The sequence below is a fragment of the Coregonus clupeaformis genome, chromosome 30, assembly GCF_020615455.1.
Source record: "Coregonus clupeaformis isolate EN_2021a chromosome 30, ASM2061545v1, whole genome shotgun sequence".
Lineage (NCBI taxonomy): Eukaryota > Metazoa > Chordata > Actinopteri > Salmoniformes > Salmonidae > Coregonus > Coregonus clupeaformis.
Window position 1 is genome coordinate 36,187,798 of NC_059221.1, and position 24,487 is coordinate 36,212,284.

Genomic DNA, 24,487 nt, shown 5'->3' on the forward strand with positions numbered 1-24,487 from the left:
GATTAAGGCCTAATTAATTTATTTCAATTGACTGATTTCCTTATATGAACTGTAACTCAGTAAAATCATTGAAATTGTTGCATTTATACAGTATTATTTTTCAGTACACATTAAAATAATAGAGCCTGCATATCACTTATAATTAGATGCATTTATTTGAGACTTCTCAATATAACAATTTACCACATACCTATACTGCAGTCAATTTAACATAATACACCTTTGGTTTTCAGATGTAAGAAAAACATTTAAACCTCCTCACCTTAGTTACATTGACATTTCTCAGTTGTAGTGACTTTCACCTTTCTAAATCCACCCTGAATCCAACCTTCTAGTGGGATCAAGATAATCCAGATTTTTGGGATCAAAACTCTCCTAATCACTACCTTCAAGTTTTGAAAAAAACGCAAAATGACCTACATTAAAAGGTCAGATTGGATTACCACATCCTTATCCAGAGGATCAGAATACAATTTTTCAGTTTTGGAAAAAACTAAATTCTAACATTTAATCCTATCCGATAAGGGTAATCAGATCAGATAACTTTAGAAAAACCGGCTCCTGAAGACCTTTCTGGAACATAAAAGGAACAAAAACAGTAAAGTTAACAAAAATAGTGTTTTCAGAATGGTCAACAGTAATGAAGAGATTAAGACAAAGTGATTGTTGCTAAATATACAGTTTATTAAGGCTTGATTTTTTTCTAAAGGAAAAAAATAAAATTAACCAAGATAGAGCTTTCAAAACCTTGCAGGTTATCCCCACTGATATAGCTAAATTGGTTTACTTGCAAGTCTATACGATAATTTTGTTATTTTTTAAAAATGTATTCCTTTAGTGTAGTAGATATATCCTTTATTTTAGAACCATACACATAGCCCTCTATTGCAGCAAACTCGACGCGTGCATGTAAGTCCTGAACTATCGGCAACACATCCATTTCATGCTTCTTGACCAAAAGAAAGACAACACCAATGTCTATAATCTAAAGTAGCTTCCTCTACTGGTCTCCTTTCCTTCATCTATACTGGTGTGAAAGACGACTGGTGAAAGAAAACACCACAGAAAGCATCCACCCACATGGCTTTAACCCTGTGTTTTCACATTACTGCAGATGAAGGAAGCCACTTTATGACTATTGAGATGCACCCCTGTATGAGGTCATGTCTCCAGACATCCAGGGGCTACACTACACTGGCCAGGGTGAAGGAGCAGCTATGCAACAGAGTACAGACAAAACCAACATCTGAGATTGGGCTGTGGTGACAAACATCCAGCAAGTCTGGAACTGATCCACGCACATTGCAAGTAACAACGCTGTTGCAACTCTATGAACATAAGAAACGCGGGTTCACACTCACGTACAGCAGTGGAGGCTGGTGGAAGGAGCTATAGGAGGACGGGCTCATTGTAATGGCTGGAATGGAATAAACTGAACAGTTTCAAACATAGAAACCACGTTCGACTCCATTCCAGTTATTTAATTCCAGCCATTACAATGAGCCCATCCTCCTATAGCTCCTCCACTGATGTGCAGTGACAGCATTCACATCCATGTCTCTCTCTCGCTCACACACACTGTGATGTCACAGAATGCCAGGTTTAATGCTCAGGTCAGAATAAATCTACAATACAAGAAACTGGATTGAACTGCACTCAGAACAGTTTATATCCTGTCTCTCTGTGCAGAATGGGAATCCAGCATGTCTGAGATAAGAGAACAAAGGAAACACTGCTGCACGGTCAGTAAAGGAACTGTACTAGAAAGAAATCAATCATTGTGCCAACCATTACTCAAAAGAGTTGTATAGTGTTTACCAGAATGTAATCAAGTTTACCAGACTGTGATTGTAGCCTGCATGATTGCGCAATGTAGGCTATTAATTAGAGGGATAATTGTTTATCTTTCAATGTTCAACCCCCAATCAATCTCTATGGATAGATACTTCCTGATACCACTGACTTATCTTCATATATATTAATCAATGACACCATTCCAAAACATATACAAAATATTTTTAGCAACAAAAAAGACAGAAACCATTTTTAGTTCTTATTCTTTTCTTACTCTTGATAGTAAATCAGTTACATTCATTTCAGGTTATCTCCATGACTACAGACTCCTAAGTTAAATCTTAGCATTACCAAGGACATGATAGATTTATAGCAAAACAAATTTTGAGAAGGGAAAAAGTCAAACAAAACAAAGGATTAAGACAGAATGATGTTGAACAGATAATTAACCGAAGTGATTTTTCCAAAAAGAGCAACAAACAATTAATTCACATGTAGCAGTTACAGCACATCATTCTAATTATAAAATAATTAATAAAAAATGGTGAATGCTACATTTCTCTCAGACTGGCTTGAGTACGTGAACAGAATCTCCCGATAATGACACAAAACTTCTTCAAGACGAATGTCATTTATCAAAAAAAAAGTGGAGGGGTGTTAGGGATGTAAAATAGTATCATTTTCAATTCAGATGGTGAGAGCTCCATCATCATGGAGGACACCCATCAGTTACTTCCTTCCCAGAGGCCTTTGCACACATCCTCCTTTGAAATGTCCTGAGTCTGACTTCAGACTATCCCTGATTTCTCCAGCACTGTCTGTTAAAGATTATTTTGACAAGTCATCAATAACTAGAAAACGAAATATTAAGGCTCCAGAAAAATCATCTTTCTGAACTGAAAATTGTCAGTAGTAAGCCATAAAATATAGACTTTGTTGATCGTGAATGAAAAATAGATAAACCGCTGAAGTCTCATTATCGCACACAGTTCTAAGTCCAAACATGTTTTGCCTTTGGGATCCTCCAACCCTGTTGGGACAGTTAAACCTCTGAAGGATGGCAACACCGCCCCCCAATGGACAAACAGGGGCAGGACATGGCAGTTCCTGATTGTACAGAAATATAAAGTGGCAGATATTCTCTCTTCTCCTTGGTGCTGTCAAACCCTGATTCAATGCGAGTAAGAGTAGGAAGGGAGGGGGCAGGAGAGGTCAAAAACAAACCCAGTCTGAGGAGAAAGAGTACATGGAGAGAACGTAAAAAACCAAGTCAATCAGAACTAAAACAATGTGATGGTGGTGGCTAGGTAATACATTAACTCAGCTTGTTATCCCTGCACAAGTCTCCACAGTGGTGGCAGAAATTCACCAGGATTAAATAGAAAAAAAGACTTATTTTTTTTAAATATAATTTCTGAATTCTTCTGTCTCTTAAATCGAAAGTCCTAGTGTAAATATTGATCAAGCCAAGGATAAATGTCTTCTACTGTTGTTTACTCCTGTTTTGGCGCTCCTGTGGGGAGACAAGAGAAGGACATGAATAACACAATCGAAACATCACAGTGACCAAAATCTTCCTCCCATCCCTCGTCATCACAACAGTAATGTCAGATTCCAGTTGAGAGACAGAGAAACTGGACATGTACCTGATCCAGCCGAGACCGGTTCTGGATGGGTGCAGGCGGCTCAAAGGTCTGACAGCGGGAGTAGAGGGAGAGAAGAAGAGGAGTCAGTTAAGCACACACACAGGCGCAGCGTCGCATACACATGAAGACATTCAGGCCTAGAGAGAGCAACGTCTTATGAACATCTATTGAAGAGGGCTATGAAATGATAGGCTCTATATCAGGGCTCTCCAACCCGGTTCCTAGAGAGCTACCGTCCTGTAGGTTTTCCCTCCAACCCTAATCTAGCGCACCTGATGCTATTAGCTGGTTGATAAACTTAAAATCAGGCTAGTTACAACTGGGTTTGGAGTGAGAAGCTACAGGACGGTAGCGCTCCAGGAACAGGGTTGAGATTCCTGTTCTATGTACTGATGACATACCATCTTCATATTCACCAAGATGATAACTAACGACAAAACAATGTAAATCAAAAGTTTTTTTACCAACAACAAAGGATTGTATTTGAAACCACAAGCACTCTCTGGGAAGCAGGTTGTTTAGGATCCATAAAGCCTAGGAGTGGATGGACTGGATTTAGCAAGACCAGTGTATCTAACCCACCTTGCGTACCTCCTCCTCTTCCTCCTGCCTCTTCTCATAGTGGGAGAAGTCGTCGAAGATGGAGGTGGTGTGCTTGAAGCCCACTATGATCTTCATCACCTGCTTGGCCTTCTCCAGAGGGACCTCCTGAGTGTCCCGGGAGTTGGTCACAGGCTTGTTGTCGTTGTTCTCCAAGCGGATGTGGCGCAGCTGGCTGTTGGGCACGTCCTTTACAAACAGCCAGTCCACGTCAAACTTGCCCTTCCACTTGTCCTGCGCCCACACGCCGGCGCTGGTGCCGTAGTCCACGGATGAGCGCATCTCGGCCACGCCGCAGAAGTGGCCGCTGCCGTTGACGCTGAATAGCAGGTAGACGGGTCCTTTGCCGTTGAGGCTGCGGAAGGCCCCATCCAGGCGCTTGTTGCCGTGCTCGGTGCTGCACCAGATGGAGTACTTGATGGAGCGGTGGATGTCGTCCTCAGAGTAGCTCTTGATGATGAACACGCGGCCGTTCTTCAGGTTCCACTCAAACTCCTTGGGGTTGTAGCTGTGGGCAGCACACAGCTTCTCCAACACCGGGTGGTTCTCCGCTCCACAAGGGACCATAACAGCAGAACCGGGGGGACCGCCGTTACCCCCGCCGACTATGCCAATCATGCTGCTACCGTCCATGCCGGCCCCTCCCTGCCCGTATCCAAGGTTACGGTTGCGCGGGGCGACCCAGCGAGTCTGGGGAGGTGGGGGTTGGGTCTGGTTCTGGTAGGGTTGAGGAGGGTGCTGGTGGTGATGGTGGTGGGGGGGCTGGTGCTGTAAGGCCATGGGCTGCATCTGCTGCTGCATTGGGTTCTGGGGCTGCATGTGGTGGCCATGGGGCATGCTCATAGCCTGCTGCTGCTGCATGGGGGCTTGGGCCACTTTATTCACAGGCCCCTTGTTGTCCCAAGTGCCAATGTCCATGTTGTGTTTGATGGGCGGAGGGGGCAGGGCTCCCCCAGGGCTGGGCATGCCTGGTTTCACCTTGGTCTTCAGCTGCTGGGGCTTGGCCGGCTTACTAGCTATGGCCGCCCAGGAGGCGGGCTTGGGCGGGGGCATACTGATGGGCGTACCCCCGTTCCCCTGTGCCACCACCGGCGGTCCGCCAATCACAGAGCCCACAGTCTTGACCACTGACCCCTGGCCTGTGAGGTCACCACCAATCTTCAGGCCCACCATGCCCTGCTCCAGGCTGTTCATGCCAGGGGCCTTGTTGAGGGTGTCGCTATGGAAGCCTGTCTGGCCTTCAGGCACCAGTGTGCCCCCCAGGGAGCTGGGAGGGTAGCTATAGCTGCCACCGTAGGCTGAGCTCTGAGTCTGCTGGCCCTGGGTGCCACTGGTGCCCCAGGCGGAGAAGGTCGGGTTCTCAGGAAAAAAGTTAAAACGGTGGGGGTAGATGCTGCTGCCAAGCCCTCCAGGCTGGCCAAACACGGTGTCGGGCATGAAGTGGTGGTCTCCATTGCTCAAGGGTCCGTAGGGGGTGAGGTAAGGGATTGGGGGGTCTCCACCGGTGGACCAGGGGGCCTCACTGAGGGGGTAGGGGAAGCCGATGGAGGGGGCGTAGTAGTTGGACAGGTAGGGGTCGGTCATGGACTGGTAGCTGCTGTTCTGTGGAGGTAGAACACGGACATCAATGATCTACACCCGTTATGTAAAGAGTTGTTTCATTTGTCTTTTGGCGTTTGCGTCACATTATGCAACACTAATAAACAGTTGATCACAAAACACTCAGCTAGTAAATGGGAAGAATATGGGCCCACAAGGCCAAAACTGTGGGGTTAAAAGAATGGCCCTGATGAGAAAGTAATACCAAACATCTCTGGTTTATATTTCATTTTGCAAAGGCAGATTTGTTCTGTGAGAGGAGCAAAATGAAACGGTTAATATGTACCCTCACTGGAAACGTTCAATCGCCCTTCAACTGAGACAAGGTCATGAGACCTTTCTGGCATCCATTTTAAATGGAAAAATCTAATTGAGAATAGAGGGTAGACATTTAGGCCACATTTAGCAACTAAAAATAAAAAAAGTCAAACGCTATCATCATCTGCATATCAACTGTCTTGCCCTCTACTAAGTGAATAGCTTGGTTACAATCCTTATAGATTCATGTGAGGAAATAATGTCAGTGTCATTTGGGCATAGAGAAATTCTATCTTTCTAAGGCATTCAAGACACTTCAATCTTAAAATGCAATAACTGACCCTGAGTTTTCTTCTACTGGAAACATCCACCTAGAATTTTGCTTCACTGAAAACCAATAAATGTAGGCCCAGGCCTAGCCCAGGCGTATTCAAATCTTACCCTACGAGGTCCTGAGTACAGCTGATAATAATTGCACCCACCTGGTGTCCCAGGTCTGAATCAGTCCCTAATTAGAGGGAAGAATGGTGGGGGAAAAGCAGTGGAACTGGTTTTGAGTCCCAGATTTGAATTTGAGGGACCTAGCCTATGTTGGGAAAATCTGAAACCTTGATATAAAGATCTTTAATAAAAGACCAACCTATCACTTAAAATCAGTTTGATACAAATGGAGAGTAACTCTCATCCAACTGCAGCTTCAACACAACAACTGCCACCCCCTGCCATGTAAATTCATTAAAGACTGTGCAGATATTGAATAATAAGAAAATGTTAACATTATCCCATGAAAGACTGGTCAGCATTATCACCTGCGGCCAGTCACGCACCTGGGTTGATTGGCCAGTGAGGTACGGCTCAAAGTCATTGTCGTGGACAGTCTCCTTCTGATGCAGCGAACCATTTTGCACTGAAAACAACAACACAGGAGTTAGGATTTTTGGCAAAAAGTAAAATCAGGAATGATTTATTTCTCAACAATAACAGGTGAGTGGCAATGCACTGTCAGTTCAGTGAAGGGCATTTGGAAGTGTGCTTAACTCTGCCTTCCTTAACTCTGACACTCAGCACACGCGTGTGGTGTCATCCTCCACAAATAACCTGCGTGCATCATCGTGATATGACTGACTGACAGCCACCTGGCGCTTGCTGGGAGACCGGTCGTATCCTGGAAGTGAATCAGGCTGTGACCTACACCCCCCCGGCAGTGTCAGTATGAGTCAAGGCCTGTGCTGTGTGTCCCTCTGCCTGCCTGCCAGCCTCCCTCCCTAACACAAAATTAAAGGCTAGTCACAACAACATAATCATCAACACCAATCAACGTCACAGCCTACCAGCAGTGAATAATCAGCGAGTCACTAAAGTGTGTGTAGGGAATTTGAGGTTGTTTTGAATAAATAATAGCAGCTGTGCTGTCTAAGTTTGTATGTCAAAGTCAACTCATCCAGAAAGTATGGCAAAATGTTAGCTAATAAATCAGCTGGCATTGTGAACAACAACTCAGACCATTAGTTGGCCTCTATGCAAAACAAATGTAGATTAGGTTGTTGACTATTCTTTGTTTAGCTAACTGACATGCAAAAAGGTACCAGGCTAGCTAAACTCTTTCTACAGCTAGGCCTGCACTATCTAGATCAGATAAGTGTCCTGTGAGGTGAAAACTGTAACCTTGTGCAGGTGACTAGAGACCACCAGTGCAGATGAAAATGTACCCTAAGTAGCAAGCTATACTCTTCAAAAAAAAGTTCAAAAGGGTTCTTGGGCAGTCCTTGTGGGCGAACCCTTTTGGGTTCCAGAGGGGTATCCTATGAAGCAAGCTAGATCTACTCAGCGTTTTCTAAAGCTAACCATCTTCAGTTAGCTTCACATTCCAGCTATGGCTTCATCCGTACTGACAGTGGATATTGCTCGTCCGCCTGCCGCTAACTCTAGCAGGCTTGTAACTGCGCGTGCATATCACACATAGCTAGTTGAACGCCAAACTCTTCATTGAGACAATGCTGAAACATCAATCAGGCTTTTAGAAGTGCAGTCTTTATTTTATTAATTATCGTTAATGCCGACTTCGGTGTGCTTATCAATGCACAACCACATGCACCTTTTTCCCCACTCCGTTCGATAGAATAATTATATTAAGTCATACAAAAGTGTTACGGTGCATGAAGTTTCAAATGCATTCTGTCATTACTAAATGTGTAATGTCATAAAGTAGTAATGTAAAATATAACACAAAAAAACATTTGATTATTAAAATATTTAATCAGTCGTCCTTTGCAAGATGGAGAGAATCTGATTAAATTGGTCCTCAACTCATGGCTCTGTCATTTCATTCAGGGTAAATGGAGTTAGCCTTGAGTTAGCCTGCCTCGGAGCAGGTTAGATCTGAAGGATTCATTGCCATAGAAATGTACCTGGCTAAAAAGGTGAGCCACTTTTGCTAAGAGCCACGTATTGCTTGTGGTCCGGTTTTGGAAACATAAGGAACACATCTTTCATATCAGCGAGAAATGATCAAAAAGGTTAAATTACTGCACACATTTATAGGGTTGGGGTTCCCACTCAGCCATATTTCCATGTTAGTGCTTGTTTACGGAAAACAGATGGAAGACAGTTGACAACCTGTTCTAATGAGCTATTACAGGTGTTCCTCTCCGAACACCTGTGCATAAAGAGAAGACGGATGTCACAAACGTGTTGTCGCTGAAAAACAGTGCTGAGCGATTCACCGAAATGTTGGTTATTTTGGGGGTTTTAAACAACTCATTTACCAATGTAGGTTCAATTAATTGAATTCAATTTCGTTCGGTTCTTTTCTGTGAGCTCAATGCACCGTTTCTCTAGAGATAAATCAGATCAAGCCCATTGTGAAATGTAATAGGGAGTTGTAGTTTCCAACAGGCCAATATTCTATATAGTTTAGCGCAGAAAACATGGTAATTAAGTACAATGACCATAATCCATTGCGTGCCTACTTATCCGGTCTGTGTGGGGCTGACACGGAGAGAAGAGACAGAAGATGCGCAATCAAGAGGGTATCTCTACCTGAAAAGACATGATCTAAGTGATTTATAGTTGGTATTCAGCAGTCAAAAGTATGCCTTATTTACTTTGAACTACTAAAATAGTGATTTTGTCAGACAGCATAGGCAGCAGCTCTATAGAGATGAGATTAATTGGAATTAAATAATAGTCATCAAATAAAACTAATGTAATATACACAACTGAAATATTTTATTAAAGTAAAGTGAATAAATTATGGTTAAGTAAGGGATAAACGCCAACGTTCTGTACATTACCTTGGAAATAATGGACGATGCAGTGGGACGAGGTGGAGCAGAGTCCCTTTGTAGAGTCCATTTTTCCAAGGTAATGTACAGAACGGAAGCGCTTATCCAGCTTATACCACAGTTGCCAAAGAAAACAATATGAAAGCACATAAAAAATGGTATAAATACTTATTTTTCGTTGATATTTTCATTTATATAAGCAAATTCATACTCTCATCTTTTGGTTGCTAGAGACACAATCCTTCGTTTGATTAGTTTGATATATACGCACCCCAGTCGTCAGTTCTTTATGTTCCGTTGCCATGCTCAGTGGCAACATTCTTATCCCTTGCTTGCTGCTAGCTAGCCAACTAGCTACACAGTCACAAATTAAATCTTATTGGTCGCATACACACATTTAGCAGATGTTATTGCGGCTGTAGCTAAATGCTTGTGTTCCTAGCGCCAACAGTGCAGTAATATCTAACAATACACACAAATATAAAGGTAAAAGAATGGAATTAAGAACTATTAAGACGAGCAATGTCGAGTCCGGAGTGTGTGTGTGATATATCCGATGGGATGTATTGACATTATGGACAGTATGTGGATAGAATATGTAGTATATCTGAAGAATACGTAGGATAGAATTGTATATACAGTATTAGTTGAATAGGATAGCCTTGACTAGAATAAAGTATATTCATATGAAATGGGTAAAACAGTATGTAAACATTATTAAAAAGTGACCAGTGTTCCATGTCTATGTACATAGGGCAGCAGCCTCTAAGGTGCAGGGTTGAGTAACCGGATGGTAGCCGGCTAGTGACAGTGACTAAGTTCAGGGCAGGGTACTGGGTGGAGAACAGCTAGTGATGGCTATTTAACAGTCTGATGGCCTGGAGATAGAAGCTGTTTTTCAGTCTTTCGGTCCCAGCGTTGACGTACCTGTACTGACCTCTCCTTCTGGATGATAGTGACCTCTGCAGCCAGAATAACAGCAAAGTTGATTCCGTTGCGTTTGTTAAAGCTGTTTATCCCGCTTATACCACAGTTGCCAAAGAAAACAATACTAAGCACACATTTACCGGTAGAAAGAAAAACATTTTGTTGATGTTTTCATTTATATAAGCAAATTCATACTCTCATATTTCGGTTGCTAGACACACGACCCAGTCGTTTGTTTGATATTTATGGTTACGACCAAGTCCTTTGTTTGATATTTATGGTTACGACCAAGTCCTTTGTTTGATATTTATGGTTACGACCAAGTCCTTTGTTTGATATTTATGGTTACGACCAAGTCGTTTGTTTGATATTTATGGTTACGACCAAGTCGTTTGTTTGATATTTATGGTTACGACCAAGTCGTTTGTTTGATATTTATGGTTACGACCAAGTCGTTTGTTTGATATTTATGGTTACGACCAAGTCGTTTGTTTGATATTTATGGTTACGACCAAGTCGTTTGTTTGATATTTATGGTTACGACCAAGTCGTTTGTTTGATATTTATGGTTACGACCAAGTCGTTTGTTTGATATTTATGGTTACGACCAAGTCGTTTGTTTGATATTTATGGTTACGACCAAGTCGTTTGTTTGATATTTATGGTTACGACCAAGTCGTTTGTTTGATATTTATGGTTACGACCAAGTCGTTTGTTTGATATTTATGGTTACGACCAAGTCGTTTGTTCGATATTTATGGTTACGACCAAGTCGTTTGTTCGATATTTATGGTTACGACCAAGTCGTTTGTTTGATATTTATGGTTACGACCAAGTCGTTTGTTTGATATTTATGGTTACGACCAAGTCGTTTGTTTGATATTTATGGTTACGACCAAGTCGTTTGTTTGATATTTATGGTTACGACCAAGTCGTTTGTTTGATATTTATGGTTACGACCAAGTCGTTTGTTTGATATTTATGGTTACGACCAAGTCGTTTGTTTGATATTTATGGTTACGACCAAGTCGTTTGTTTGATATTTATGGTTACGACCAAGTCGTTTGTTCGATATTTATGGTTACGACCAAGTCGTTTGTTTGATATTTATGGTTACGACCAAGTCGTTTGTTTGATATTTATGGTTACGACCAAGTCGTTTGTTTGATATTTATGGTTACGACCAAGTCGTTTGTTTGATATTTATGGTTACGACCAAGTCGTTCGTTTGATATTTATGGTTACGACCAAGTCGTTTGTTCTTTATGTTCCGTCACCATGCTCGTGGCAAAGCTGTTATCCCTTGCTTGCTAGACAGCTACCTATGGCTAACAGTCACGAGCCCTGCAGCCAGAATAACAGCAAAGTAGCTGTTTTCTATTGACATTCATTTGGATAAATCCATAACAATTAGTTGATAATGCCCGATTTTGCCTGTCATAGCCAGAAATGTTTGCCATCTCGTCAGGACACTTGACAATGTTCATTAAGAGGAGATCGCATTGCATATCAAAAAGACTAGGCTAGAAGCTAGCTAAATAGTTTGTTGCTAGCAAACATTCCAATATGACAACCGTATAAAAAAAATACCAGTTGCTGAAAACAGCTGGTCAAACTAGAAACGTGGGAAGATTTGACAGCATAGCGCCACTTGCATCATGACAGTAGGCACCAGAGAAATTAATGTTCATCACTCACCATGCTAGGTCATCAGATGCTCCAAAACGTATGTCTCTGCAAAAACAAATCAATGCTAGCTAGCTAAGTTTTCCTAGTTGGACCTGTGTTTACAATGTATCCAATTTCAGTTTGTGTAGTTGTTGGTTTAGCTTTCTGTAACTTTGTAGCAAGTACAGTCTGCATGTGTAGGCACATATTGCGTCCTGATTGCAAGGTGTCCCGATATCTTTTCCAACTGTCCCGTTATCTGGTTTTAATGTCTATTCTAGAATGCCCTCTAGCCAATCAGAAACGAGTATTCAACAATGCTGTGGTATAATAAGTAATACGCCGTAATGGGAAGTCACTACCATCAACAGTCTTTTAATAATTGTTCTATCCACTTAATGCATAGTGCATTTATTGTTTACACAAATAATCAAAACCAAAATCCGTTTAGAAAAGATAATTGAACCGAAACCGAACAAAAAAAAACACTGATTGCTCAGCACTACAAATACTGTGGGCTGTAAGTCTGTTAAAACAGCGTAGGCCTACAGTAAGTATATATTTGCATTTGTGAACTTATTTTGATGTGATATGAAAGTAGAGGGCTTGATGTTTCTAGAACGATACCGCAATTGAGAATCGATTCACGTTTAGTACTTGGCTGTCAGAGCCAATTCGCTTCTCCTAACATAACATGTAAGGTCCTTGGACTATAAAGAGCCTGACGTTATCCTTATAGTCCATTATTGGGCTACATGGAACCCAAAGGGATTCTACAAAAAGTTATCCCATAGGTACAGCCGAAGACCCCTTTTAGGTTCTAGCTAGATATAACCATTTTTTCTAAAAATGCAGCTAAATAAATAGCTGTTTTTATTTTTGTTATAGATAGGCCTACTTGATTGATACATGTGTTAGCTATGTGAAATCCAATTATTCTTACCTTTAGATGCTTGTCCCTTTGATCTCTGCATTCCCATTGGATCATGCCGGGAATAAAAGAAACATGCATGTTAGCCATCAAAAGGGAGCTTCACCAAACATTGATTAACTAGCTGACAAGTTTCTACCATGTATCCTCCTGTAGCTCAGTTGGTAGAGCATGGCGCTTGCAACGCCAGGGTTGTGGGTTCGATTCCCATGGGGGGCCAGTATGAAACATGTATGCACTAACTGTAAGTCGCTCTGGATAAGAGCGTCTGCTAAATGACTAAAATGTAAAATCAGACTAACATTAGCTAGCTAAAAGTTCCGTCTAACTAGCTACGTAACACCATGGGAAAATCCCATCAGTGAGTTGGTTAGCTAGCTTTTTGGCTAAATGCATAGCCTAAATATGACTAGCAGGATCATTAAGCAGCGATGTAACGTTGCAAGATAGCTAGTTAGCTTTCTAACGAGCTACGCCCATTTAGCTAGCTAACGTTAACCAATGACCCCTTTAAATATTAGCTTATCAGGTTAGCTAACCCCGGGTTTCTAAACAAGAGTTGGCTAGCTAGCTGGTTAGCAAGCTGTTAGCTACCTAGCCAACGTTACTACGCTAGCAAATAGTTTGCTTAACGTTAGCTACTTGTTTGCCCTCAAACATCGTACAATCAAGCTATACGAATATGTGGTTGCAAAACGTTCTTCATTTGCACAAACCGCCTGGCACAATTAAAAGCGGTATCAAATTAGTCTGAAACGTAGCTAACGTTACCTGGCTAAGTAAGGTTAATTAGCTAGCTAGCTGACATATTTAACTAACTAGCTACTGCCAGGCGGCGAGATGCATCGTTCTGCCTAACGTTACCTGAGGGTCAATGCTCGTGGCAGACATAATTCATTAAGCAAGTCCCTGGATTCGCACGGAGCCTAGCAGGTCAGTGTATCTGATGCTCCGGTTTCCGATGGTTCCCAGCTCAGTTAGCTGGCTAGGCTAGCTAAAGTGTTTTTCCACTGCTCGTATCCCCAGATCAACTCCCACAGTCCAAGTGTCTTATCCGGTCCGCTCGGATTCAATGTCCAAGCTTAAATAAGTCCAGATAATATTTATAGATCTCCACAGAATATTGTTTTTGGATCCGGCACAATCTCTGTCCACAGTTGAATCTTTACGTCTTTTTTTCCACTCCGGAGATCCCTCCACAGTTAGCTTGCAGCCCTGTTATCGTGCAGCACTTCCCCCAATGGCTGTTCTATCCAATTGGTTCCATCCGGGTTCTAGACAGAGCTTTACGTCAGCGACACCGGGTTTCTTGAAAGGTGGGTGGCCCTGCATGGCGGAAAAGTGTTGCCAGGTTAGAATGAGTCTAATGCCAGGGACAGTTTATAGGAAGTTTATGCAAAACAGGTACGATGCATGGTACAATGAGGGGCAGTCATTTCAATAAATAGTCAAATGTTGCTGTTGTTGTGCGAGACACCAAGACATATGTAGAAGTCCCATTCAGACACAGGGCTTTTAGGCCTATACTATAGGCTACAAAGAAAATATTTTGCCTAGGCCTAAATCATGCAGAAATAAATATTAGGCTATCCAGATTAAACCCTTTGCCTAACAGATTTAAATTGGAAGTGTAGGACATGGTGTAAGAGATGTAGGCAATGACAGGGAAGATGTTTATAATTCTAATTCCATCATGAGCTATGCAAACTGTAGAATTAAAGATCATGAGCTTAAGGCCTAAGTCTCTAATAACAAAAATCTGGGGGATGGACCCTAGACCCCTGGCTATAAATCATGGATCTATTTTCTATTAAAGTATAGGCCTAGGCCTTGTATGCCTTAACCACCTTGAAGAAGGCTCTTTGGTCTTCTACTTATAGTCTCCCTTTCTCTCTTCTCCCCTCTGTAGGGCAGGGAACCCATTGACAATCAGTAGTCCATCTGCATTGGGTACAGATGGCTGCATGGCTCACTTTTGTATGTGTGCGTGTGTGTGTTTGCCTGCAGGTATACTGACGAGGAAGCACACAAAGGTATGTACAGTTGGTATTGGTTTGGCCTCATGTTATCTTCTTTGAAGAACTTACAGTGCATTCGGAAAGTATTCAGACCCCTTCCCTTTTTTGTTACGTTACAGCCTTTTTCTAAAATTGATTAAATTATTTTCCCTCATCAATCTACACACAATACCCCATAATGACAAAGTGAAAACAGGTTTTTATAAATTGTTGCAAATGTATTAAAAAGAAAGAACAGAAATACCTTATTTACATAAGTATTCAGACCCTTTGCTATGAGACTCGAAATTGAGCTCAGGTGCATCCTGTTTCCAGTGATCATCCTTGAGATGTTTCTACAACTTGATTGGAGTCCACCTGTGGTAAATTCAATTGATCGGACATGATTTGGAAAGGCACACATCTGTCAGTATAAGGTCCCAGAGTTGACAGTGCCTGTCAGAGCAAAAACCAAGCCATGAGGTCGAAGGAATTGTCCGTAGAGCTCCAAGACAGGATTGTGTCGAGGCACAGATCTGGGGAAGGATACCAAAACATTTCTGCAGCATTGAAGATCCCCAAGAACACAGTGGCCTCCATCATTCTTAAATGGAAGAGGTTTGGAACCACCAAGACTCTTCCTAGAGCTGGCCGCCCGGCCAAACTGAGCAATCGGGGGAGAAGAGCCTTGGTCAGGGAGGTGACCAAGAACCCCATGGTCACTCTGACAGAGCTCCAGAGTTCCTCTGTGGAGATGGGAGAACCTTCCAGAAGGACAACCATCTCTGCAGCACTACACCAATCAGGCCTTTATGGTAGAGTGGCCAGACGGAAGCCACTCCTCAGTAAAAGGCACATGACAGCCCACTTGGAGTTTGCCAAAAGGCACCTAAAGGACTCTCAGACCATGAGAAACAAGATTCTCTGGTCTGATGAACCCAAGATTGAACTCTTTTGCCTGAATGCCAAGCGTCACATCTGGAGGAAACCTGGTACCATCCCTATGGTGAAGCATGGTGTTGGCAGCATCATGTTGTGGGGATGTTTTTCAGCAGCAGGGACTAGGAGACTAGTCAGGATCGAGGGAAAGATGAACGGAGCAAAGTACAGAGAGATCCTTGATGAAAACCTGCTCCAGAGCGCTCAGGACCTCAGACTGGGGCGAAGGTTCACCTTCCAACAGGACAACAACCCTAAGCACACAGCCAAGACAACGCAGGAGTGGCTTCGGGACAAGTCTCTGAATGTCCTTAGAGTGGCCCAGCCAGAGCCCAGACTTGAACATCTCTGGAGAGACCTGAAAATAGCTGTGCAGCGACACTCCCCATCCAACCTGACAGAGCTTGAGAGAATCTGCAGAGAAAAATGGGAGAAACTTGTGCCAAGCTTGTAGCGTCATACCCAAGAAGACTCAAGGCTGTATTCGCTGCCAAAGGTGCGTAAACAAAGTACTATGTGAAGGGTCTGAATACTTATGTAAATGTGATATTTCAGTTTTTATTTTCATTGTTGGACATAAAAGACTGTGAAATCAGCTCCAAGTGATTTTAATTTTGGAAATATGTCCACAAGTATTCCCACGCATAATACAAAAAATAGAGAGACACAAGGTTTGAAATGATTTTGTTATAGTCAAATATTATATCTGTTTGGGCTTCTTACAGTCAATTTTCAGTCTACAAATTATTTATATTTATGTTCTGCCCCCCGACCATCCGCTCAAGAAAACATTGTCCCACGGCTGTAGTTGATGATCCCTGCCCTAAAGGATCCTTCAGGAACCTTTTCTTTTTAGAGTGTAGACCTACTGGGAAGGGCCCAATCTTTTTAATTCCCAACTAGCCTATGTTTTTACACCTATAGGCTATCTAGCCTCGCCTTAGGCTTAGCTTATAGGCCTATGAAAATAAAAGCTCTCTTAAAATATCTTAATCAATTGTTATCTTTATAGTCCCAATTTGGAAATGTGTAGTGCAGCCAGGGTTACAACAATAAAAACATTAAAAACAGTGTCAACCATGCAACAGATATACACAAGATAAATACACTGAACAAAAATATAAGCGCAACATGCAACAATTTCAAAGATTTTACTGAGTTACAGTTCATATAAGAAAATCAGTCAATTGAAATAAATTCATTAGCCCCTAATCTATGGATTTCACATGACTCGGTTGTGCAAACCCACAGTTTCATCAGCTGTCTGGGTGGATGGTCTCAGACAATCCCGCAGGTGAAGAAGCCTGATGTGGAGGTCCCGGGCTGGCATGGTTACACGTGGTCTGCGGTTGTGAGGCTGGTTGGACCTACTGCCAAATTCTCTAAAACAACATTGGTAGAGAAATGGGCATTCCATTTTCTGGCATCAACTCTGGTGCACATTCCTGCAGTCAGCATGCCAATTGCACGCTCCCTCAAAACTTGAGACATCTGTGGCCTTGTGTTGTGTGACAAAACTGCACATTTTAGAGTGGCCTTTTATTGTCCCCAGCACAAGGTGCACCTGTGTAATGATCATGCTGTTTAATCAACTTCTTGATATGACACACCTGTCAGGTGGATGGATTATCTTGGCAAAGGAGAAATGCTCACTAACAGGGATGTAAAGAAATGTGTGCACAACATTTGAGAGGAATACGCTTTTTGTGCATATAGAACATTTCTGGGATCTTTTATTTCAGCTCATGGAACATTGGACCAACACTTTACATGTTGCGTTTATATTTTTGTTCAGTGTACATTGTTAGATTGGTTACAGTCGCGGTCATTGTGCAAAATCTGCAGCAATAAATCGACATTATTTAATGTGTAGGTTTAGCAAGTTTAACTTGGTGGATTCCCGTTTGGACACATCTCACTAATGCACTGTTCCTCTTTTGGTTATGGCTATCCCCGTCAAACAGTCTGGAAAAGCACTGGGAAACAGAAGTGTGTTTTCTGCTATTCGAGGTTTGACCCATAGAGAATGATCGAGGCCTCTAGTGGCCAAAAGGCCGATTTAGCATTGCTAGCGCCATTGAGGGCTTCCACCATGCTTCCGCAATTTTAAAGTAGTCAAACTAGTCAACTGGGTGGGGAATCCTATGGGTTGTAGCCTCAATGGCGCTGCCCATGCTGTCACAGATGCTATAATGGCACAGATTTAAAGATGATTCCTCTATCTATCTCTATGTTTTGACCGCATGGGACTGCCTTCTGGCATATAGTGAGCGAGTTCTGGAACGCTGCCTGATGTGGGCTACTGCGCAAGCCGTGCTTACAGCTGCAGGGAATATATGTCCAGCACTGAGCGCTTCGCGCTCCCACCCGCACAGTCCACTATGGAAAGGAAAAGGGATGACTGGCACAGGACCGAAGGAAAAGGAAGAGACCACAACCACCAGCATGACGGACGACAGGAGCGAGATGCTGTATATTCTGAAGACGCCCCAGATGCGAGGCGAGGAGGAGAGGCTTCGAACTTTTGAAAACTGGCCGGGCGATGCACCGGTCACCGCGACCAACCTAGCCAGAGCCGGCTTCTATTTTCTGGGGCCCGAGGATAAGGTCAAGTGTTTCTGTTGTGGAGGGATCCTGAGGTATTGGGTCCATGGGGACAGTCCTATCGTCGAACACAAGAGACACTTCCCCACTTGTAGTTTGGTACTGGGTAGAGCCGTTGGGAATATCCCACTTTATGTCGTTCCCGGGTCCCCTTCTGACTCCGTGGACGGTCAGCTGTTGAGCCAGCTCCAGAGGATGACTGTGGACGACCAGGCGGCCGGGCAGGCTGTTTACCCCGAGATGGAGTTAGAGGAATCCCGGCTCACCACCTTCCACAACTGGCCCACCGGTGCGGCGGTCCAGCCCGATGTTCTGGCGAGGGCAGGATTCTTCTACACAGGTGCGCAATAGTATTTGTTGATGAGAGAGAAATCCTATTGTGATATCAGTGTGTGTTGTGTATATCCACTTTTCTAAATTCTGTTGGGAACATTTTATAACTTGCTTCATTCTTTTGGTTCCCCCAAAGTCCCATTAATGTTTAGTGAAGCTTTTGGACAAAGTTACACAAGCCTTGGCAATTGGCTATTGGATATTCAGAAATAGCAGGTTCCAGTCTTTGTGTGTGAGTTCATGGGACAATAGTCACGCTGAGTCATGTGTTTGTGAACAGAAAAAGCTGGACAGGACCCGGACTGCGTAAAGGAGAACATCGCTGTTATGCTTAGACTGTTGTGTTCATAAAATCTTAGAAAATAAAACGACTATGAGAGAGAATGAAACAACTTTTCCTTTGTTTGAAATTCAGTTTTGGAAATGCAATAACACAATCCACATTCTCACAGTAGGAATGTTGGGGTGTCTGCCTGTGTGTACTGTATGCATTTGTGTGTGTGTGTGTGTGTGTGTGTGGGGGGGGGGGGTGTATGAGAGAGCAAGAGAGAGGGAAAAAAAGGTGTTACTTTAGTGTGTCTAATCTTCATGTAAAGTCTTTGTGTCAGAAGTGCTGTGATAATACTTGGTCTATGTCCCTCCTCCTAGGACACGGTGACAACGTGAAATGTTTCTACTGTGATGGAGGGCTGAGGAACTGGGAACCTGGAGATGACCCCTGGCAGGAGCATGCCAAGTGGTTCCCACGGTAACACAACAGCACCAACACACATAACCTGTCAAAATGCAATCTGTAATGCCTTTGACCCTGTGTCCACGGTTCTGATGTGTCAATATGTTACTTCTTTCTTTCTTTCATTCCTCAGATGTGACTTCCTGATCCAGACGAGAGGGCGTGACTACGTCAGCAACATCCAGGATGCCCACTTCCACAGAGAGACTGTGGTAAGTACCTTAATCCCTAACATTCATCCCTCACTGTTGTGCTTCACTGTCCTCCACTGTCATACCAAAAGACAGGATCATTTGTATATTAGTAATGTGCCAACATAACCGCTGTGGTCACTATAGTGTGCTAGGGAACTCACAGAATAGATCCCCAGTGTTGATTTCTTTCTCCAGGGTGTATCACAGACTCCGGTGTCCAGAGAAATCAACTCAGAAAATGGTGAGTCCCCCCCCCCTCTCTAAATGAAATCACTGGGTGATCCGCCCCATGTGTTAACCTGTGCAGAACAAACACAATAAATATGGATTGCCTTGGAAACCAATACGCTGCTTCCCCCTGGATACAGACTAAGAGGATGTAGTATTTCACAAGTGGGCACTTAATCGTGTGTGTGTGTGTAGCGAGATAATCACAAATACTGTCTGTTTCAGCTGTTTTAGAGGACAGTCAGAGAAACAGATGGATCCCTCAGTGATGCTTTTCTCTATATCTATCAGAGCAAGATTGAAAATTCAATTTGTTCCTGTGGTTTAATGTGTGTCAGAGAGGTGATGCGGGGCTCTGGGTTGCCTACTCTCTCCACTCGCACACCCTGGGGTACTGCTCTCTCTACTGTGCCATTTATCAAATGATAAAATGATAGCACAATAGCATCACATACTGTTGCTTAATCTGCTATCCATCTTTTTTCAGTTTCACTGAATAAAGCAGAGAAAAGTAATTGCTTTAGCTTATCTCAAGGAGAGACACATCATCTTGGTAACGCTGAAGAAAAAATGCAGTGCTATTGGTTTTCAGTGAAACTCTCTCTATATAACTATGTCTCTTTCCCAACTTCCCGCTTAATACCAGTTTTTTTTTTTCTCTCTCCCCGTCCCTCCCTCTCCTCCCCTCCCCTCCCCCAGATGTGGTGGGTGGTCTGGGCGTGCCCTCGGCCATGATGTCTCCTGTGGTCCAGACCGTGCTCCAGATGGGGTTTGAGGCTGGCCTGGTGGAGAGTCTGGTCCAGACCAAGTACCTGCTGAACAGCCAGCACTACACCTCTGTGTCTGGCCTGGTCACTGACATACTGGCGGCTGAGGAGGAGGACAGGTCCAGGGGGCTGCAGAGCAGAGGTCAGGGTGAGGATGGTGATTATATTAATGATGATGGATTAGATTTACATAGAGCTTTCCTGATGTTCAAAGCACTTAACATTGTAAGGGGAGGGGATTCACATCATCCACTACCAGGGTGTACAGTACAGTAGCAGCACCTGCCTGGGTATAGCTCACAGGGGTCAGTAGGGGTCCTAAACATATGCCTTGTGTGAAAGAACCCACTGCTTCTACCCATAGATACTTGTTTGGAGGTAGGGACCAGCAGATGGTTATGGGCTGGGTAGAGGCTAAGGGCCCACAGAGCGGAGGTACATACCATAACTTGAACCTACAGGGCTCTAATTACACTTTGACCTCTGGGGGAGTCCTAAAAATAGCCTGCTGGACCAATGTTGGTATCTTTAACTCTGATGTTGACCACGTTCATATTTTAACACAACCCTTTGATATTCTTGTTCATCTGAAATGACTGGATTGACACGGAGAAACAACAAATGGAGACTCTTGTTAAAGATGTAAATAGATAATGTTACTGTGAGTAACCATGTCTCACCCTTGTTTACTGTTGGTGTTTTGTGTCCCCATCAGGGCCGGTGGAGAGGCAGGGGCTCAGTGCAGGAGGGGTCAGGACACAGACACCCATCACAGAAAAAGGTCAGAGGTCATGTGTATTACACACCCACCCACCCACCCACCCACACGACCAAACTCCTGTGTGTATTTCAGCAGTGGGCGACCCCACCCCTGATGAGCTCCTGCGTCAGCTGCAGGAGGAGCGGACATGTAAGGTGTGTATGGACAAGCGGGTTTCCATCGTCTTCATCCCCTGTGGTCACCTGGTGGTGTGTAGCGACTGTGCTGCCAGCCTGCGTCACTGCCCCATCTGCAGAGCCACCATCAGAGGCAGTGTCCGAGCATTCATGTCCTGAGAGACACACACTCAAGTACGAGACCCCTGTGTGTATATTTGTATGACACAATTACCCTATAGTATCCCTAATACACTGAGAAACAATACACAATTTCCTTGTTTCCCTTTTAGGCTTTTGTTTACCTTCGACAAATGAAGAAAATTCTAGAACCCTAGAAGTAGCTCACATTGTTCTATAGGTGCTGTGAGAACGTTCTGAAAATGTTCCCTGGATTTTGGATGCCTGACAGATCTGACCCACTGTTCCAACCTCAAAACCACTATGCTGTTGATTTGCCCTGCTCAAAATACCCTCCAAAAGTGGCCTCTTTTTGGCTGTAATAGAAGTTGTTGAATTTATATATTTATATTACTACAATAAACACATATGCAATAGCCAGTGTTTTGTCATTATTGATGTTTACAGTGATCAACTGGAAGAGCAAGTTAATCAGTCCAACTGCACATCAGATTACAGTTTGAATATTTGCACAAAAGATGAATAATCCCTTAAACAAATAAATCAGAATCAGATGATTAAAAGTACACTATTGTTTTATTAACAAACTTCTATTTACACTCTTGAACACAGCACGGGTTTGGACAAATAGGATTACATAATTGAGTCACATGTGATGGGGACTACAGAGGACACAAAATGAAGAGAAATACAAAAAGCTTTTTTCCTGACTTTCCTATACAAAGAAACAGAATTATCTACAAACAGGTGGACTCTTTTTCAGTGGTATCCATTACGCCTCCACAATAGGCTCCAACCAACTAATGCCAGGTATGGCTCTTCCATTCCCTGTTGCAGAGGCTGTATTGCATTAAAAGGAAGAACTGTTCCCATAAATCAAATTACTTTAGGTGTCTTCACGCTATTAATTTTTTATCAAGAGATGAGGTGCAGTGTGTGTTCACTTCTGGTAATGATCCTGGCTACAGTTATTAAAGTGTAGCTGATCTTACAGTATGTTCATAAGTACTGACAGACAGGCCTGGCTTGGTATTGATAAACTTGGGGTATACTCACTGCAACATACAATATTACAGATAGAAATGTAATGCATAGCGCTGGCATTATCTATGACAGAAGAATGGCTATTCTGCACAACCCATCTCTATTTGAATGTTCTTTAACATTGCACTCTCCTGAAATAATGATATCCTTTGACAGAAGAATGGCTATTCTGCACAACACATCTCTATATGAATGTTCTTTAACATTGCACTCTTATGAAATAATGATATCCTATTACCTATATAGTGCACTAATTTAGGATGTCTTTTGAGACACAGTCCATGGTTTACAATCATTATTGTTGCACCACCGTTCTGCAATATAATTCCTATGAAGCCCATTTCACTGGAGAGAGAGCTGTGATTTCAATATCATCAAATGAGAAGCCTGTTTTTTAAACCCACAATACCACATGGGGATAAGAACATGTTGATCAGTTGCTGCAGGAAACAAAAGAGATGGAACCAAATTCAAGTCTTTCTGTGTTCAAGGCTCTTTTGATTAAGTAGAAAACAAGCTTTGATAAAAAAGAAGGTTAAATCATTGCATTCATGTCACAGCAGATAAGACAAATTGCATCCAGACAAATGATTTAAGAAATAATAATTGAACTTAGAGGCTACAGAAATGACAAAGGAATGCATTTGTTCTTCTGAATGATGTCGAGTATAAGACTGAGTGGATAACATTGAGATAAAGTATACAGTCATATACACGTACATCCATGCAGGGCAGTACACTGGACCTTCCTATGGGCTCCAGTGTCCAGTAGGCAAATGGAAAATAGCCTAAACTGTTTTTTTGTATGTTATCAATAAACAATATGCCATGAAACCCTAAATGACAAAGCAGAGGGGTTTGTTCAAGTCAAGAACACAAACATATTCAGCAGTATTTTATAACGTGTACATGACCACATTCAACAGCAGGTGGCAGTAGTGATACACAGTAACAAGGCAGAAGGGGACGGGCCAGGTAGAAGGTGCTCTTAGACACAGATCTAGGATCAGTCGCCCCTCTTCAAATCTTAATGAGAGATTAAACACAAAACTGAGCTTAGATCAGTGTCTAAGGGCAACTCCATCATACTCCTAAAGGGACACAGCCAAAGACCCAGGCAGTTTCACAATCTGCAACAGAAAGTCCAAATCATAGAGATCCTATTAAATTACTAGAGGGGCTAAACCCTCAAAGTTCCAGAATGGGGTGAAAATGGCAGCCATATTGGTCAGGGAGAAATAAATACAGTTTATACGGGTTTTATACCACATTTTCTGTATAAATAGCCTCTAAAATATATGTAAACAGACCATAAATGTCTCATTTTGTTGTTTTCTTGTAAAGCTGAGAGTGCTATTATATGATACAATATCAGTACTTGTTGCATTTCCAACTTGTCTAAGTCTTATCATCACCGGATTTCAGCCAGTGTAAGGCTGTGGATTGAGTGCATTGTTTGAATTGAATGTTGGGATATTGGCAGTTAGTTTGAAAAATGTATGGAATCATTCCTCTAAAATTCTTCATATTCATTATTTTACACATTATCTTATCACAGCACTGGCAAACCATGGTTGACCAACTCCCTGACCAAAATGGCTGACCTTTATCCCATCATAAGACGGTTCATGTCCATTCTAGTATTCTAATTCCTAATTCTATGGTCCAAATACTCAAGAACTAGCCCCCATCTTAAAGTTTGTCTTTTGGGATTGTGGGATAAATGTTCCCCAATCCCACATAGACCCAAACATACACTAGGTTATTACCGTATAATACAGCATATCCACAGTTATCATAAAAAAAAAACTACAAAAATGCTATGAAACAAACCATTCAAATTGATTACAGTTGAATTATCGATCTACAGATGGAATGATACAAAAAACAGGTTGTGTATATTTCTGTCTTCTTGTTTTGCTAT

The 24,487-nt window shown here is 42.6% G+C and overlaps 2 protein-coding genes across 8 annotated transcripts; one reads left to right on the forward strand and one right to left on the reverse strand.

Moving 5' to 3' along the window:
* Positions 1–663: 663 nt before the first annotated feature.
* Positions 664–13,966, reverse strand: LOC121545324 (YTH domain-containing family protein 1). 4 transcript variants are annotated; one of them, XM_041855747.2, is made up of 8 exons: positions 13,572–13,966; positions 12,720–12,744; positions 11,807–11,842; positions 6,725–6,804; positions 4,023–5,637; positions 3,441–3,488; positions 3,292–3,307; positions 664–3,023 (listed from the first exon to the last, which is right to left on the reverse strand). In XM_041855747.2, the coding sequence occupies exons 3-8, from the start codon at positions 11,807–11,809 to the stop codon at positions 3,007–3,009; spliced, it is 1,779 nt and encodes a 592-aa protein (XP_041711681.1). In that variant the 5' UTR covers positions 11,810–11,842; positions 12,720–12,744; positions 13,572–13,966; the 3' UTR covers positions 664–3,006. The 4 variants fall into 4 exon arrangements, with proteins under 4 accessions (XP_041711681.1, XP_041711682.1, XP_041711680.1 ...); XM_041855748.2 differs by lacking the exon at positions 11,807–11,842 and having other exon boundaries at positions 13,572–13,965; XM_041855746.2 differs by lacking the exon at positions 11,807–11,842 and having other exon boundaries at positions 4,023–5,642; positions 13,572–13,965.
* Positions 13,967–17,804: 3,838 nt separating this feature from the next.
* Positions 17,805–21,935, forward strand: LOC121546525 (baculoviral IAP repeat-containing protein 7). Of its 4 annotated transcripts, none has more exons than XM_041857779.2 (8): positions 17,805–18,587; positions 19,229–19,328; positions 19,447–19,525; positions 19,703–19,748; positions 20,435–20,650; positions 21,218–21,283; positions 21,356–21,573; positions 21,672–21,935. In XM_041857779.2, exons 1-7 carry the CDS (start codon positions 17,936–17,938, stop codon positions 21,556–21,558), a joined length of 1,362 nt encoding a protein of 453 aa, XP_041713713.1. In that variant the 5' UTR covers positions 17,805–17,935; the 3' UTR covers positions 21,559–21,573; positions 21,672–21,935. The 4 variants fall into 4 exon arrangements, with proteins under 4 accessions (XP_041713713.1, XP_041713714.1, XP_041713715.1 ...); XM_041857780.2 differs by having other exon boundaries at positions 21,359–21,573; XM_041857781.2 differs by having other exon boundaries at positions 20,435–20,644.
* The last annotated feature ends 2,552 nt before the right edge of the window (positions 21,936–24,487 follow it).

Excerpts from the sequence above, each read along its gene's own strand:
- LOC121545324 (XM_041855745.2), bottom strand. The coding sequence starts at position 13,598 with ATGTCTGCCACGAGCATTGACCCTCAG. Across the intron at positions 12,745-13,571 it reads CCACGAGCATTGACCCTCAG|AGATCAAAGGGACAAGCATC; the intron begins GTAACGTTAGGC and ends ATGGGAATGCAG. Across the intron at positions 6,805-12,719 it reads AAAGGGACAAGCATCTAAAG|TGCAAAATGGTTCGCTGCAT; the intron begins GTAAGAATAATT and ends TGTTGTTTTCAG.
- LOC121546525 (XM_041857779.2), top strand. The coding sequence starts at position 17,936 with ATGTGGGCTACTGCGCAAGCCGTGCTTACAGCTGCAGGGAATATATGT. Across the intron at positions 19,329-19,446 it reads CATGCCAAGTGGTTCCCACG|ATGTGACTTCCTGATCCAGA; the intron begins GTAACACAACAG and ends TTCATTCCTCAG. Across the intron at positions 20,651-21,217 it reads GCTGCAGAGCAGAGGTCAGG|GGCCGGTGGAGAGGCAGGGG; the intron begins GTGAGGATGGTG and ends TGTCCCCATCAG.